Source organism: Harmonia axyridis, chromosome 5 (assembly GCF_914767665.1).
Source record: "Harmonia axyridis chromosome 5, icHarAxyr1.1, whole genome shotgun sequence".
Lineage (NCBI taxonomy): Eukaryota > Metazoa > Arthropoda > Insecta > Coleoptera > Coccinellidae > Harmonia > Harmonia axyridis.
The window spans coordinates 5,387,430-5,406,107 of record NC_059505.1 but is presented as its reverse complement, the minus strand read 5'-3'; the positions used below and the strand labels follow the sequence as shown (position 1 = coordinate 5,406,107).

The 18,678-nt window shown below is 34.6% G+C and overlaps 1 protein-coding gene across 5 annotated transcripts in view; it reads right to left on the bottom strand.

Annotated features, from left to right (window-relative positions):
- Window positions 1-1,152: 1,152 nt before the first annotated feature.
- Window positions 1,153-18,678, bottom strand: part of LOC123679792 (TOX high mobility group box family member 4-A-like) — a 148,026-nt gene continuing 130,500 nt past the window's right edge. For 3 of the 5 annotated variants that reach the window (XM_045617275.1, XM_045617279.1, XM_045617277.1), the window contains exons 3-8: window positions 13,976-14,527; window positions 12,170-12,285; window positions 6,790-6,925; window positions 5,914-6,297; window positions 3,008-3,378; window positions 1,153-1,865 (exon numbers count right to left, since the gene is read on the bottom strand). In XM_045617275.1, the coding sequence (XP_045473231.1) occupies window positions 1,799-1,865; window positions 3,008-3,378; window positions 5,914-6,297; window positions 6,790-6,925; window positions 12,170-12,285; window positions 13,976-14,527 (1,626 nt within the window). In that variant the 3' untranslated portion in view covers window positions 1,153-1,798. The remainder of the gene's footprint in view (window positions 1,866-3,007; window positions 3,379-5,913; window positions 6,298-6,789; window positions 6,926-12,169; window positions 12,286-13,975; window positions 14,528-18,678) is intronic. The other 2 variants (XM_045617276.1, XM_045617278.1) reach the window with 1 other exon arrangement.

The window sequence follows — 18,678 nt, the reverse complement described above, 5'->3', positions numbered from 1 at the left end:
AATTTCCAAAAAACAAATAAGAACAAATATCAAATATACTTATCTACGTAAATTTACAGTTCTCAAATTTTCAAAAAGTTTCAAACAGCACACTCTAAAATTAATTTAGTGAAGAATACTGATGTGGTTTTCAAAAACGGAATATAAGCTCCTCCTTACATTATCAATCAATACTTCAAACTTGATAACTTAAACTGTTTGAAACCATTTGAGGCTTAACAAATCTCGGTCCTTAATATTCACAAATATACATCCTTCACCACTTTCTGTAGTTAATACTAGGTGTGTTTTAAGATAAAACGGAACCTGTCTCATCTCTCACATTGATAACAATAAAGTAACAAGTGCTAAGTTATATACATCGACAAAAAAGTGTCACTTTGATTGGTCAATGATATAAAAATAATTGATCAGTTTCCTGCTTGGGAAAATTTTCTCTTCTTTCGAAAGTAAGAAATGATCAACGAATGATAATATTGTGTGTTGTCGATATCTGTTATTTAATTCTGAAAATATCTTAATGGCACTATGACGTAATTTCAAATTGAATGAAAACTTTCCCAAACGGACGAAGAGGGCTGACAATAATTATTACAAGGAACAGAGACATTTGGGAACACGATTATATAAATGCATTTAAAATCAAACCAGTCACACATTCCCATTCTCACAAGAAATCGGTCTATTCACAGTTCTTGGAAAACATCATTTCCATCAACAACAAATACCTATCTAATAATTAATAATCATCGTAATAAGAATAAACTAAATTATCATATCCATTTTTCTTGATTTATGTACTTTGGATATTTCTACCTACGATTTTTCAGAGGGTGTGGGAAGTCTCATGCATTTTTATAGAGCATGTTTTTCAGTTAACAAATTATTTATAGAGTAGATTATTATACAACTTTATGTATGCTAGGAATATAATTCCGAATTCTGTTTCTGGTATTGCAATTTTTTTTTTTATTTGAACAGACGAATATTTTCATTATTTGATCCTTTGCACAGGCATTCTGGGCAGGATTGATCAAATAAAACTGGCAACGCTGCTATTCATCATGACAGGTTAGGCAACCTAACCAAACTATGAAGAAAAGTGTGTATTTAGTGGTTTTTCCACAAAAGGAGATGATATAAAACAATCTATAACGTTGTCACTATTTTATTAACAGTAAATTTGTTGCTATAAGATACATTTACCAATTGAATAATAAATACATATTTATAATCCAAATAAAAACATTTAAACAATAGTTATCCAACAGATATAAAATTCAATGAAAATTGAAAAAAATTTTTATGTTTTCGTCAACCTGCCCAGTACAGCCTCACTATATCTGACTCCTCATTTGTATTGCTCTCTTCTATTGCTTTCACAAGTACATACACTTCGACCACTTTCTGGTGCTAGGAATTGATTATCATTTTCCAATATCTTTCATTATGTACAACTTTCTTAATACTCTATTTTTATTATATACTATTTCAAAGAAACTTCAGATTTTTCACATGTTGCACACATTAGAATTTCGAAATTCATAAGAAATTCTGTTTTTATTGAACTTTGAACTACACACATCGATCGGTTTAAGTTTCCTGCAACTCTTCGTATCAAAATATTTCTTTAAATTGGGAAATTTTGCAATGAATATCTATTATGGTTTATTAGGAGTGCTCTTAATGTTGCCTTTTATTATACTTCATTCCAAATCTTAGTGTATGGCTCAAAGTAACAATTTGTTGGTATTGCTTCTATAAATGTCTCATTTTCTTAGCCTAAATAGGATATTGTTTATTTAACAGTGGAAAAATTTTGTGATTGGTTCTTGTTACTGACGACCCAATTTGTGAATACATCTCTGAAAAATAAATAAGAATTAGGACACGATCAGCAAATGTTTTATTCAATAATGAACAGCAAATTCAATTAGAAGAGTTGGATATAATTTATCGATCTCAATAATCGAAATATATTGATTTTCTAATTCCGTGGCAAATCTGTCTTTGTCCCATATTTCATGGTTATATTTCATTATTATATGTTGGTACTATAACCCACCTGTCATGGATCTATTATCTGTCAAATACGCTCTATTAGTGTGACGTCACACACCGCCATTTTTGGTTCTCCTGTCAGTGTTCGGAATCCAAACAAATAAATTGTCATTCAAAATAGTACGGTATCGTTGAAGGAATTGGTTTATTTTCATAAATAAGAGTATTTGAGGAACGATTCCAGTATTAATTGATAGACAGAAGGAACGAGGTTAATACCAGTAAGTTTGAATCCTGTATAATTTCCCAGACTTTGTAAAAAGCTGTGTTTATTAGTTGAACTTCAAGTTCAAACTTACTGGCATTAATCTCGTGCCTTCTGTCTATCAATTAATAGTAAAATCGTTCCTTGAATAACCTCATTTAACAAAATAAGCCAATTTCTTCAACGACAACGTACTAATTTGAATAACATTTTGTTTGTTTGGAATTCGAACACTGACAGGAGAACCAAATATGGCGGTGTGTGACGTCATCACTAATAGAGCGTATTTCAGTCTCACACAGATTTTATGGTTATATTTCGTTATTATATGTTGGTAATAGAACCCTCCTGTCACGGATCTATTATCTGTCAAATTTGTGATACAGAAAACGGTTCTACCAACCAACATTTTCAATGCAAAAATCACTAAATAATATTAGTGGAAGTATTTGACGAATTTCAATAAAAATTTAGTGAATTATGTTACATAATTCGACAAAAAACAAACAGATTTGTGAACAACAAAATACTAATATGAAGCTGAACCTTCTCAACGTAATATAACGAATTTTTGGCTAAAAGCTCATCGATCTTTTCTATTCAAAACTTTTAACTACCACTTTGAATTAATCGTTTTCAATCGATAAAAGATATGAAAGAAGTCATTATTGAAGCATTGAAACCGATTCTGAAAGTTATGTTATTCGGTAATATCAAAATTAGGTTGAAGATTCTCCTTACCTGCAATGACTCACAACGCATTCGTTACTGCAATACTCATCTTCCCATTCGGGATTTGTGATAGCTGGATTGGGACACCCGTTACGTATGCAAGAGTTGGGCCTCTGACCAGGTCCCATCTGACCTTGCTGCGCTTGGTGATGGGCAGCTGCGGCCTGCTGCTGTTGGTGGGCGGCAACCTGGGCGGCCATACTTTGTTGCTGCGCCACTGACGTTGGTATGGCGGGCGAGGGCGCAGACACGGGCGGTGAACTGGAAACCATGGGTGGGGGGCTCATGTGTTGCATGTGGGGGGACACTGGTACGTGTTGTTGGGGCGAGTGGGGAACGTGCTGCTGAGGGGACACCGGCATGTGTTGTGATGGATGTGGCTGGAAAAAAATTTAAAAAATTATACTATTTCAAATCCTGATATATGTCTTAGTATTTTCAGATAACCCAGGCGATTTTAAAGATTTGAATAAGTATGCAGCACAAATATTTGTGGTTAATAATAGACCAAGAATAATTACCGAGTAATAATAATTAAAATTCAATCAAATAAGTTCGAAAATGATATACAACTTAGATAACCTGTTTGAAAGAAACAAAAATCTAGAAATATTTAAAATTAATGGCAGAAGTACCAAAATACAACAAATGTTTTACTTTGACACAAATATTACACTAACAAATTATATTTAGGGACAGAAATATGATCACTCTCTTTGCGTTTTGGCTAACATTTCAATTTTGGCAAGATAGCTATTCACAAATTTAAAGACTTGGTTGATGTGTTTTCAATATCAAAATTTCTGAAAAAAAAAAAAATAATAAGCTTTTTCTACTCAACCAACAATAAAATATATCTGAAATCTTTGAAATACAATCTGGCTACCTGTTTTGTATTTACGGACCGCATGACACTTAATGGTGGATTTATGCACTGTACCTAAGAACTATGAACTAAACCTAACCTAAGAATTCAATGGCGTTTATGCACTCTCTTGTTAGTTCATAGTTAAGGCATGCGCACGTGCTCGAACTACTTTCTATTTGTTCTATACTTCGATGTTTGACGTTGATATTTATTGTGAAAAAATTTAATTTAATTTTTTCAAATACTCCTGATACTTTTCATTGATTGATAAACACGAATAAAGAACATAAAATGATAGAAACTGGTACTCGTTAATATTGAAATTCTATGCGGCGCACGTGTACAGTGCATCCCAGTTTGGGTGAGACAGCCAGGTTTCTCGCTTGTTTACAGTGGCGTACTCAATTTTTTTTTCGGGGTATGGTTTTGAAGATTCACCACAAACCCATATTTTTATTTTTAATGGAACACCATGTATATCATTACTTCGTTGAATTCGTTATTTTTTCCCTTCAAAATGATGTATGATACTATGTAGGTAGTATGTTCAGAAATGTTGAAAAAAAAACACTAAAACATCAAATAATGATGATTTTTTGTTAATGGGCAATGGATTTATCATATAAAAGAAGAATCAATAATAATAACAATAATTCATAGCGATGACAGCTAGATCAGATTGGTTTTTTTTCCCTCCAATGCCTACTTGATAAAACAATGCTCCCAAATGCATAGTAGCCATAATAACAACAAGGATGTTTGTATCATCAATGACCTACTACTTTTAAAAATCGAAAGTAATAATCCTCTTATCGAATTCATGACCCATTTACAAAAAAATCATCATTATTTGATGTTTAAGTGTTTTTATCTAAACATCCTACCTACATAGTATCATACATCATTTTGAAGGGAAAAAATAACGAATTCAACGAAGTAATGATATACATGGTGTTCCATTGAAAAAAATATAAGGTTTGTGTTGAATCTTCAAAACCATATCCCGAAAAATATATTGAGTACGCCACTGGATTCTACGCAGAATTCTGATTCAGACGTAGTTTTCAGCTCAGCATTATTTCTAATAACTTCGGAGATAAAGGAGGGGTCCGAAAAGTATCAATTTCCAAAATCACCCTGTATCTTTTGAACGGAAACAGTTATGCAAAATCTGATTAGACCAACTTGAGTTTCACGAAAAAGTAGGACAGGAACGTGAAAACCGCAAGGCTCTATCTTAAATAACAAGCGAGAAACCTGGCTGTCTCACCCAAAATGGGATGCACTGTACTTTTATATTTTACCTGAGCCCTTAGTTCTTAGTTAACAGTTGGCCTGCTAGTGTTAGTTCTTAGTTCTAAGGAAACGTGCATAAACGCCTTCATTGATTTGTTAGCGTTCAATTCTTAGGTTTAGTCTTAGTTCTTAGGACTGGTGCATAAATCCACCATAACTAAATTTTTCATTGACAGAATTTTGGAGGTCATAAATGATTGATCTCTTTTAATTTGTAAATAACTAATAGTTATAATGGCTCTGAAGGGTATTTATTTCATTATTAAAATAATAAAGTTTTTGAGTGTTAGATGTCATGGAAAATATTAATAAACAATAATCTGAAAATTAAAATGACAACTGTCAACTGGGGTGGGCGTGGTTACCGAACCTAACAAGAATTGAAGTACGATTGCTCTGGTGACTGATAACTCACCGAAGTTTGAGGAAATAGTCACCGGTTTTTGAGGAATTTGAAAACATATACGGACCACCAACTTACTAACCATAGTAACTAAGGTGATTAACGGACCATACCCTCTAAGATGAATAGGACTGTACCAATAGAAATTACAAACAATAAAAATACAATTACCTACATATAAGGTATTTGAAACTTCACCTTAACATAATTCTCAAAGAAATGAGGAATAAAAAATATTTAAATCCTTTAAGAAATCCACAAATACTGAACTACTTCCTGACATTCATTAATTTTTCTAGGAATTAATTTAATTGTTGAATCTTTCGAAATAATTATAAAAAAACCAACCTGCTGCATGTAACTATTGTGCGGTGGCTGTTGCATGTGTCCCATGCCCATGTGCCCCATGGGGGACTGCATCATACCCGGATGTGGTCCTTGTTGCCCAGGGTTCATAGGCCCTCCGGGACCCATCATACCCTGAGGCTTTTTTCCCATCGGTCCTCCCTGCTGATTGGAAGGAGGAGTCTGGGCTTGAGACATCGGTGGGGAGGGAACTGCTCTACCCTGGGGGTTGTAACCTCCATATTGGGGATTATTTGGAGTGTAGTTACTGTAGTTTCCGTACATACCATCACCCTCGCCAGCACCTTTCGATACCAAACTCGCCCTGTAGGCAGCAAGGGCCTTGAGATATTCTTTTTTAGCGGCTTCAGTTTTCTTTTTGTAGACCTGTGGAAAAATTTAGTTGAACTCAACAATGAAGGAATTTGTGATGGATTTTGGTCCACATTTAACGAATTAGTTGAAAATTGATTTTTTCTTTAGAAAATCCATAGTTTATGAAATTAATTCAATAAAACAAAGATATGCATCAATTTAATTAATCTTGTAAGAAACTGATTTTAAATTTTCCTATTTTCCCATAGATGACAGCAACACTGCATGAATTCAGTGAAGATGACATTCAACAGGTAGGTACATAATATTGTGAATTATTTTGGACAATAATTTTAACTAAAGAGGTTTCCGTCAATTCAATTAATTTTAAAGATGATCTCAAGAAATTTTGCGATGTATATGTTGAAGTACCTAAACTTCTTCAAAATCAACAACTAGAACCGGTAATTATTTAGTATTTAATTGATTTCTGGATAATTATAGCTTGACATTTCCATTAGAAATAACAACTCGCTGTAAAATATATAACTCATCGAAACTTACATTTTTATGTTCGGAATCCAATGCATCCCACATCGATGCGACGATCTTGGATACTTCTCCAAAACTTGCATTCGGATTTTGGCCCTTTATGGCAGCCTGAGTATCTCGGAAAAACAGTGCATAAGCAGAAACTGGTCTGAAACAGAAAACATTGCCTGATACCCCTTTGTTTATTTAATTTACTTTCTGAAGTAAACAATTCAAAACAATAACGATCTAACCTCTTATCAAGAATTTCTTGAGGAATAACAATGTTGCTATCGTCCATTTCCTCCATGTTCAGTAAAGATGTAGAAACCAATTAAAGATTCAGAGCGAAATTCCGAATGCACGAATGAAACTTGCCTAACTTGAAATAGCACAGTCAAGAACTAAACTCGAGATTCGTTTGACGCTTCTGCCACTTTTTTCTTTTTACCAGCTTATGCGCATACTTACAAACAAGAAGGATGAGACGATTTGGCGCATCTGCGCAATGGCAGGGGTGCTCATAAGGAGATATTCCATTTTTGCGTCGTTGCCAGATCGATCCGGTTTTAAGGTCATTACATACTTTGTTCGTCTTATTCTAACATGAAATATTGCGAATAATAAATAATATGTTTATTGAAATTTGGAGCCACTAGTTTAAAGATTGTTTTTTGAACTTTCAATGGCATTCAACTTATTTAATGGAAATAGGATATTTTCAGCTCGGGTCTGGAAATAATAGCTCTGAAAACGATAAAATTTGATCTGTACAAACTAGAGTATTGGAGATTGGATTTATAAGAAGCCATGAAAAATTTACGACGCTCTTAAATTTAAGTCATTGCAGCAAATAGGACATATTTTCTTGTGGTCCATAAGGAACAGTGTCACAGTTTGCGGAGTTTTACTTCCATGTTCAAGACAGAATTGTTCGAGGAAAAAAAAATTTTCTTCTCTAGAAGATGCAGAAAATCAATATTAATATCTATTTCAATTTTGCGATTAAAACAGTCAAGTGATTGATATAGTTTATATGTACTGTACTGTTCCTTTTTGAATTTTTTAAAGTATTTCAACTTTTTATCGGACGTTTCACAAAATTTCGGTTATTTTATTAAGAAAGCAGATGGCTATTCTATCTGTTTGATATTTGTGAGGATATATATTTGTTCCTTTTGGTGTGCATATATTTTGATTTTTCATACAATTGTGATATGATTTTTGTCTTGTTTTGGGTGATTAGAATATATTTGAGGGTTTGGTATGAGCTTAGTTGTTAAGATGAATTTTTCTATATTTTTTTTTGTCAATGAATCTGGGGGTTAGATTGAACAGTACGCTCGATGCAGTGTGCTGGATCTCGCCCTTTCAATTATTTCTATAGTTGTAAGAGTTTTGTTATTGTTTTTCATGAAATAATTGAATAAAGACCTTTATTATTATTATTATTAAATTGGTGGAACCTAAAATGAATTAAAATTGAAAACAGAAATTATTTGAACGGGATTTTAACTTAGTTCAACGGAGTCTACTTGATGAAGGTTATTTATTGGAAATTTCAATAGAATTCTACAGTTTTCAATGATTAGGGTAATAAAATCTTTATCAGTTGAATTTGTATTTCTAGTCGAATGAATTTACCTATCTATATCGAATAGATATATTCGAATGTGAAAGTTTGAAAGTAGTAATATAAAAATTTGATATTTTTATGGCATTTAACTATTGGAACTGTCTCCTTGATAAATTGAATCTACTTCAAGTATGACTACAGAAGAAGCAGTCAATTTACAGTTAGAATGATGAACTCTAGGAAATTTTTATAAACACAGGTTGACTATGAAGAATACATTCTATGGAGAAATAATTGAGGTAATTTTTATGTATTTTGTTTGATAATTCAGTTAGGTACTCGAAATGGAATTTCCAATTCATTATTTGAAACCAGAAGAATCACGTGAAAAAAGAACTTTTGGTTACTCGTACAGCGAACCTTTATGTTTACGTTCAATCGAAAATCTTGTAAGGGTTTCTCCCTTCAGTTGTAGGCATACACAAGTACCGATTCAGCTCCCTGAGGTGGATCAGGACGATGATGTTAAGAGAGATCTAAATCACCTTTTTATGAGTTCGGTTTACGATGGGCATAAATAAAAATAGCCAGGTGTATAAAATAAGACATTCATGTTCCATTTTGGGATATTGGTCTCATACGGTGTTTTGCCAGGGGAGCTGGCGGTAAGATCAAAGGTTTCTCATGCATATTAATATCTGAACGAGTGGAAGGGAAGATGCAGATAAGGTTTTCAGTCTGAATTATTCAATAGGGATTTGAATTTCGTCCAATATTTCTTGATTGATGACAGAGGGACTTCTAGCCCTTGGAAAATCTAATGTTTTCGATGAGTTTCGGATAATATTTTTCTCTAATTCTGTGGAGAATTTTATCGTTGCGCATTGCCATGCTTTATAGAACAAAATCGTGAGGGAATATCTCAGTTTCACAGAGATTTCTTAGTTAATTTCATTTTTATATGTTGGTACTCGGAACTCTCCTGTCATGGGTTTACCTATTATCAGTCAAATTTGAGATACATAAAACTGTTCTTCCAACCAACCTTTTTCAATGCAAAAACCACTAAACAATATTCATGGAAATATTCCATTAATTTCAATTGAAATTGAGTGAAAAAAAGAAAATAATATATAATACTCGTACAGAACACTTCTAACACTCGTTCATTCAAAAACTCGCCACTTCGATGCTCGTGTTCGAATTTTGAACTCGTGGAAAAATATCAATGTCTTCTGCACTTGTATTATAAATAACTATTCTAAACCCCAAAGTGGTATATTCCCATTAGGTATAAGATAATCTTTACATATTTTCGGATATCGCAATGATTATGTTTTCTCATACGGATTGAGATATTCTGTGAAATAATGAATCAGCGAGTTGAATTTGCCGTATTTTTTCAATAACATGTTTCAAGGTTGTGTTCAGTCAAATTCACCTGTAGAAGCCACGATATAATGTGAATTTTATGTTAATAGAATGGAAAATTTCAGTGTTATTCATCTTAAAATACACAAAGCATAATTATAATCAATTAATTATCAGAAGTTACCTTTGTTTTTATGCAATCATATTGTACTTAGTCATGATTTGTTTCAAATTTCATTGTTCTCGAAGTGATTTGAAATTGAATACGAAAATGAAGAAAGCACTGACAAGAAGTCAGGAGTTTTTGAGCGCTTGTTCAATCGTGCGCCAATTGCGCTCTCGTAGGCCACAGAACTGTTTACAGGTGTATATGTGTCCTGCGTTCAAAAGCGCCTACCTTCTCGTCACCAGTGTTTTTTTACCAATGATTTTCTCTTCTTTTCGATATTCTGCGATGCTATCAACATGAAATTTTGCATGAAGCGTGCAATTTTCATCTCAAAGTTACTTGTAAAAGATCAACTCAGTAGGATTTGTTGTCAACGTAGGTTTTATTTTTCGATACTCCGCTAGAAATTATAATTATTCTTAATATATCCATCATTGATACCATAAAGCACTGAAATATTGGTTTTTTGACAAATATTGTAAATTTTTTTCGACATTCTTGAATTTTCGCGAATAATTTCGCGATCAATATGAAATTCTGCATGAATTGGCATTATTTATCCAAATGCAAATTTTCATCTCGTTCTAATCTTTAATTAACAAGAAAAAAAAAATTGGACGGCTATATGCACCTCTAGACTTTTCGTTCGAGAGTTATCGTGTTTACGGCCGGTTTGACAGACAGAGTCGAATTCAAAGACGGATTTGTCATCTGCGAATTGAACTTCATCATTTAAGACCAAAATTCGAAAATTCAGGGAACAAGCGCTCGTAAATGAGTTGTTACAATCAGACGTCCATTGTATCGCATACAAAACATGCGAGTTGGAGCGAATTTGTTCCAACGAACTCGTATTATAGCTAGACCGTTCGTTTCCAACGACCTCGAGAGCCATGTGCAGAGGAAGCATCGACCATAAAATCAAATTATCAAACTTTTATGTGGGAAAAATGTATTCCAGATTCCAATTTCGCTCCCCTTTGTGGCAGGTTATAATGTTGTATTTCTGAGGAACGTTTAATGCGATTTTATTAAAACTTTTCGAATTGGTTTTCTTTCCTTTCTCTTCTCCCCTTTTCTCTCTCTCTGTCTAAAAACTTTTCGCACAGTTTTTTTCTCCCTTTATATCGAGCAAGTTCGAATTATCTCAGTAAGAAAAGTTAGGAACAATTTTAATAACAAGAAACGGAGGAGAATATAGATTTAATAAGTATATGATAACTTTTTAACTTTCCTCAGAGAAATAAAAACAGAAAACGAAGAAGTTTCGGAGACTTCTATTAATACCGAAGGTTATAAAGGAAAATGTTGATTGTTCATTGTAAAGTTTCTATCATAAGAGGCAGAAGCAGAACGCTATTTATTCCGTATACTTATCAAGTATAGAAGTTTTTGTGAGTTCTATTTTTTGATATATTTTCTTTTCAACACAGACCAGTAATATTATTGAGTTTCAGATGATCAAATTTTTAACGTTCGTTGGCAATTATTATACAGGGTTTTCCTAAATTGGAGGTGCAAACGAAAATGGCAGATTTCTCGGATCATTTCAAGAAAAAAAGTCTTATTAACATAAACCCGCAAACGCTTTGTTTTCGAGATACAGCATCTGAAAAACACAAGATATAAAACTTAAATTTGTGATAGAAATTCAATTTAAAGTTTTCATCATGTGATAGGTTAATTCTGAATGCAAATCTACAGGGTGATATTCTTGCTGGAACAGTGCCCGCCTGTTTTCTCCAAAACTTTTTTTGGTGGAATATTAATAGTTTAGATAAATGAAAAGAGAAACTTTGGCTCAGTACTACTCTTTTTGGTCTCTTGTATTTTTGTCGTATCTGCTAGCAATTTCGAAAAAAAAATCAAACAATACTGTAATCCTCAGGAAAATCCAAATTATCACAAAAATCCAGTCAGTAAACTGTGATGGAAAATTAATTATAGGTTTTGATATTATTTACCCAATTTGTAGCAAAGATTAATGAAGATTTGTTAAATTCGTATAATTACAATAAAAAAGTAAGACTAGAAGAAACACCCTGTATCTCGAAACAAAACGTTTGCGGGTCAATGTTTTTAGGACTTTTTTCTTGAAATTACCCATTATTGTCCTCTGTATCTCCAATTTAGGAACGTTTCAATAAGTATTTTAACCGTCCAAATTTTTATTGCCCCACAAAAATATATATGCATTAACTGGTTGAACACCTGGTCACTTCTAATCGGATTTTTTTCTTCTTAAGCACACATCAAGATCGATATGAATAACATGCAGAATAAGCTGAGATACTTACTTTTGTGGCTCGTTGGGATCCCTCTTTTTCTTCTTTTTCTGCACCTTGGGTTTCTTTTGTGCCTTTGTTATCGTTTGATCGGCTGGCTCCGGAGACGGTCTCTTCATTGGGTTCATCTGAAAAAGAACGAAAGCGTTATGCTCACGGTAGATTTGAATACCGTGGTTGACCTTGGCGGGTTAGATTATTATATATACAAATTGAGAGTATTCTATGGGTCAGACTGATCGCATGATGCAGATTTTCAGCTCGATCATGTGATACCTCTGACCCGTAGAGCAGTCCTGCCTAGGTATCTTATAATCTGTCCAACAAAGGCCCAAATTTAGTACATACTAAACTTCACCAATTATTAAATATTCACAAAGCCATGTAAAATGCAACTCCTAATTAATAATTGTATTATTAGTGGCTATTTGAAGTCATTGAGGTAGGTAGCAAAATTTTCCTTTTTGAGTGTAATTCCAATGATGACTAGTATACTTTCCTCAATAACGACTTGACCCCAATCAATAACTTAGAATTTTTTGCTTAAATGAAGGTGTGAAGGATGGGCACACAATAGTTGTTGACAATAATAGGTTAGGTTAGGTTAGAATTTCAATTGGGGGTAGGACATTAACCATTTTGCATCTTTTTGATTTTCAGTTAGTAAACTATCTAAAGTTTCTGATGATGACAACTTAGTTGTCGAAAGGTGCGTCAAACGCTGATTAAAAAATCATTTGGACAAGAGTGACAAGACTTAGGCTTTCAAGTACAGTATCGAGTTCACAGAGAACTATAATTATATCATAATACTTCATATTTTTTAATACCTTATCGAGACATAATAAATTTTCTAATGAATTTATTATTGCAAAAGTATATGTAAAGAAAGCTATCTTTCTGGTTTTTCAACAAAAATAACATAAAGAATCCGGTTGTAGTTTTTTTTTTCCAAGCAAAATTTTTGGTCGATTTCACCAAAAAAGATCAGATACAGAAGGGTTTGACTTCAATAAGATAGGATCCGACGAGTTTTACTGGATACCAAAAAATACCAAGGTAAGGGACTGAAGCCAGTTGCAGACAGTTATTTGCTGATATTGTCTTTGGTCTGTTCAGAAGCATTGCTGAGGATGACACAAATTGAAGGCAACCTTTCATAAGAAGAAGAAGAGAGTTGTCTTTTAATGAGATTGTTGTTTGTATAATTATCTAAAAGGAACATTTACTCATGAATCTCCTGAAACAAGCCATCATTTGTATTTGGATAATTTTAAATAGAAGCTTCCAAAACTCATCTAAATCGTTTCAAGACTTTTCCTATTGTATTGTAACTGTGGCGACAAAAAGCAATTAGACATAATGTCTGTGTCCCAAAACAAAATATAAATGTACCTGCATTAGTGTTACAATGGTCTTTCGTGGTACTTGTGCATACAACTTTCTCATTCATAGGGCTCTCAGAAAGATATAATAGAGAATATCTTTCCCCTACCCTTGTTAGAGGGGAACTTAGAGAATAAGAAAAGGAAGAAGAAATTCACGATGTATACAATATGATTTTATGTTTGTAACCCAGGTATAGAACTGGGAAAAGGAGAGTTCAGTGGAATAAGCTACGAGGTGATGACCAGTTGAGTTAGTAGAGTGTTCAAGGATGTTTCCAAGTGCTGTATCACAATAAAGTTCTCGTCTGTTGTCCATCAGTGTTTTAATAATCCCCCCGAAAACGTGAGAAGATATTTGAAAGGGGTTGTCCACCATCAGGAGTTGCATTTTTCACGGCTTTCACCTTTATCTACATATAGCGACACTTACTACTATAGGACAACGTACCATGGCCGGGTGGGGGGTGCTGTCGTCGCTGTCATCGCTGGTGGTGTGTTCTTGACCAGGAGCAGCGGGCGGACTGTTACCCCTACCCTGAGGGTGCTGAGGCGAAGCCCCATACCCTCCCATGCTACCGGGAGGCGGTTGTCCATGACTCATCATCATCTGCTGGTGTTGTTGCTGCTGCTGTTGGATCATCAGCAGCTGGTTGTTGTGCTGCTGTTGCTGCTGACTGAGGGAGTAGTTGCTCTGCGGACTGTGATACGAAGGGTTGACCATGCCGTGGTCAGGGCCGGACAGGTAGAGGGGTTGCTGGTAACCCCCGGTAGGGTCGTGCATGCCCATAGCGTCCTGTTGCTGATTCTGCTGGCTCATCTGCTGCATGCTCTGCATGGGCGGCTGATAGTGCTGCTGCTGATCGGGGTGGTTCTGATGGCCGTGGTGGTTCTGTTGCTGCTGCTGCTGCTGAGCTTGCTGTTGCTGGGGGTTGATGGCGGGAATGTCGAATTCCTCGTCGCCGAAACTTGGCGTGTGAAATGTCTGCAAAGAAGGGAGGGAGTTATAGAAATTAAGCTCTGTAAGGGTGGTTGGTTTGAAGGAAAAGTGTGAATGATCGAGTTGAACTGTTTTGGTTGTATCTTCAAGACAAATTCCTGAATGTATTGTTGTGTATTAGATTTCATTTTCACTTTTGGTCAAAGTGTTACATAATTGTGGGCCAATTATGTGTTAACATTTGATTCTGTTGGCCAAACTATTCGTAATATTCTGCCTAAATCCATGGAGCATTTGGGTCATAAAAGGTTCTTCCATAAGGTATTTCAATGTGATTTTGAAAAACAACATTAAACCTTGTTTAATCCAAAATAATGTCTTAACTAGTCATGATACTCCTAAACGATTATTTGAAATTATTGAGACAAATCATAACTCTTCTACAAACTCAAACTTTTCAGCTACAAAATCGAAAAAATCGAGTTATTATAACTTAAAAATACCAATTTTACTGACAATGCACCGAAGTAGGAATTTCTCGTTTTCATACCATACGAAAATGACAAACCTGAACCGACATTTGATGTCCTACCCCTGATTGTACATTATTGAATTATTTTCATGTTTCAAACTAGAGTTCTCTCTACTCGATATCTAAGTATACTTTCCCAACTATTGATCAAATTACTGCAGTCCAAAGTTTGAAGAATACGAGCCGAAGCGAACTAGCTCTTACATAAATTCAAGAAAGTTCCTTTCCTTGGCAACGCTACCCGATCTCTGAACATAAATCGCTTCTATGCAAAAACTCGGGTTTCTTTTCCAACTTCTCGTATTCTTTTTGTTTCACTGCTTCAGAAATGAAATTCCCAACTTTTTGGCATCGGAATTATTCGAAAACGTCGTAGAAACAATCGACTCGGGGAGAAATAATCCCGTAATAAATTTTATGGGAGTTTGATAGAGGGCGTTCTACTGTAAAGATATCCACCAACTTTCGAAAAAGAACAGCCGATTAACATCTTCGAACCTCATTAATTTCAGAGACGCTGGATAAATCGAAAATAAAATGTTATTATATTTCCACGTTTTGACTCTATAAAATACACTTTTTTCTCTACACAAAAGCTTCTTCAGATTATACATTTTTTAATAATTGATTAAAAAAAAACTCTCACTTATTAGGCCAATTGAATAGACCCCGATCTGATGCACAGATGGCGGTGCTAGTATTAAATTCATATGATTTTTAGTTAGTACCAACCTTCAAACGATACGTGTCAAAATTTGATAGCAGTCCGACCATTAGTTTGTGAGATATTGCGTTATGAGTGTGGCTACTTTTGTTTTTCGAAAAAAGAATTTCTTGTGCTAATAAAATATTGCTTTTTGAAGGGATAAAATACAGTTGAAGCAAAATCTTGGCGTGATGAGGGGTTTCCGGGGTCAGCACCAGGAAAATCAACCATCATTGATAGGTATGCTAAGTTTAAATGTGGTGAAATGAGCACCGAAGACGGCGAAGGTAGTGGACGCCCAAAAAAGGCTGTTACCGACGAAAAAATCGAAAAAGTCCACAAAATAATGTTGAACGATCGTGAGTAGACTTGATCGAGATAGCAGAAATTGTGAAGATATCATCTGAACGTGTATATCATATCCGAGATCATATCATTCAAGAATATTTGTACATGAGAAAGCTGTGTGCAAAATGGGTTCCGCGCGAGCTCAATCGATACAAAGCAACAACGTGTTAATGATTCTGAGTAGTTTTGAAGCTGTTTAAGTGCAATAAACATGAGTTTTTGCGTCGATATGTGACAATGAATGAAACATGGCACCATCATTTCACTCAGGAGTCCAATCGACAGTAAGCTGAGTGGACTGCACACGATGAACCGAATTCAAAGCGAGGAAAAACACAACAGTCAGCTGGCAGCTTATGGCATCAATATTCTGGGATGCGTAAGGTATAATATTCATTGATTACCTCCAAAAGGGCCAGACCATCAACTGTTATTATTATATAGCGTTATTGGATCGTTTAAGGAATGAAATCGTTAAAAAAAGACCCCATTTGAAGAAAAAAAGGTGCTGTTTCATCAAGACAATGCGCCGTGTCACAAATCAATGAAAACAATGGCAAAATTGCATGAATTGGGCTTCGAATTGCTTTTGCATCCACCGTATTTGCCAGATCTGGCCTCAGCGACTTTTTCCTGTTCGCAGACCTCAAAAGAATGCTCGCTGGAAAGAAATTTAGCGAAAAATGAAGTAGTAATCGCCGAAACTGGGGCCTTTTTTGAAGCGAAAGACAAGTACTACAAAAATGGTATCGAAAAATTGGAAGATCGCTATTATCGCTGTATCGCCCTCGAAGACAACTATGTTGAGTAATAAAATCGAATTTTGCCAAAAAAATGTGTTTTACTATGGTAGATCGGGAACTTTTTAATTGGCTCTTAAATAGGCATCAGCCAAATTTGGGAGTATGTGCATGTTATTAACAATGGAGCAATAAATGGTTTACAGCAAGATATTTAAAAGCGGCGTGTGGTTAACTTCCACTTAGTTGTTCAATAATATTCCAATTTATCTTTATTGTTGGAAAAACTGAACTGAAATATTTTATTCGGCATGGTCGTAATTTAAATTGATTCTATGGTTTTTTCGTTTATTAGAGATGAAAAACGATATAGGCATATTAAGTACGAATATATGATTCTAGCCTTCAAGGAATTTAATATCGAAATACGAAATGATCATTTTTTCTTGGAAGCCAATTTATTTCGAACTAAATATGCATGGAATAAAATCGACTGAATATTATAAAGTAATTAGTTTTTTGTTAGTTGAAGTTTCTTCGAAAGTGGAACATCATTCATCAATTCGATAGGCTTCGATGACTGGCTGAAATGAAATTATTTCAAATGAGGAGAATGTAGCTGGTTTGTAGAAATCTACTTTATTACATCGAATTCAAAACATTCTCATTTCTAGATTACCTAACTGAGTACACTTACTCTTTAATTATTGATTTTAAGAAGGAACAGAAAATGAGAAATTGTACTAATGAGTTGATGAATTTCAGTTTCAAGATGAGAAGTTTCCAAAGTTCTCAATTTAGTCATTCATTTTTCTAGTATTGCTAAGCTTCGTGATAATGCTACGAATTTGACCGAAATTTATCCTGACTCTCAGAAGCTCAGAATATGTGAAATTTAATGATTTTTTCAGTAAATATTAGGCCAATTGAAAAGTCCCCGGTCTGATGCACAGTTGTCGGTGCTAATATTAAATCCATATGATTTTTAGTTGGTAACAATCTTCAAACGAAACGTGTCAACATTTGACAGCAGTCCGACCATTAGTCTGTGAGATATTGCGTTGTGAGTGTGGCTACTTTTGTTATTTGAAAAAAGATGAAGAAAAAAAGAATTTCGTGTGCTGATAAAATATTGCTTTTTGAATGGAAAAAATACAGTTGAAGCAAAAATCTTGGATTGATGAAGAGTTTGCGTTGTCTGCACCAGGAAAATCAACCATCATTGATTGGTATGCTAAGTTTAAACGTGGTGAAATGAGCACCGAAAAAGGCGAATGCAGTGGACGCCCAAAAGAGGCTGTCACCGACGAAAAAATAAAAAAGTTCACAAAATAATTTTGAATGACCCTAGAGTGAAGTTGATCGATATAGCAGACATTGTGAAGATATCATCTGAACCTGTACATCATATCATTCACGAATATTTGTACATGAGAAAGCTGTGTGAAAAATTGGTACTGCGCGAGCTCACAATCGATTAAAAGCAACAACGTGTTAATGATTCTGAGCAGTGTTTGAAGCTCTTTAAGTGCAGTTAACCTGAATTTTTGCATCGATATGGGACAATGGATGGAACATGGTTCCATCATTTCACTCCGGAATCCAATCGACAGTCAGCTGAGTGGACTGCACACGATGAGCCAAAGCGTGGAAAGATACAACAGTCAGCTGGCAAGGTTATGGCATCAGTATTCTGGGATGCGCAAGGAATAATATTCATTGGTTACCTACAAAAGCGCAAGATCATCAACAGCGATTATTAGATAGCGTTACATGATCGTTTAAAGCATGAAATCATTAAAAAACGGCCCCATTTGAAGAAATTTAAGGTGCTGATTTATCAAGACAATGCGCCGTGTCACAAATCAAT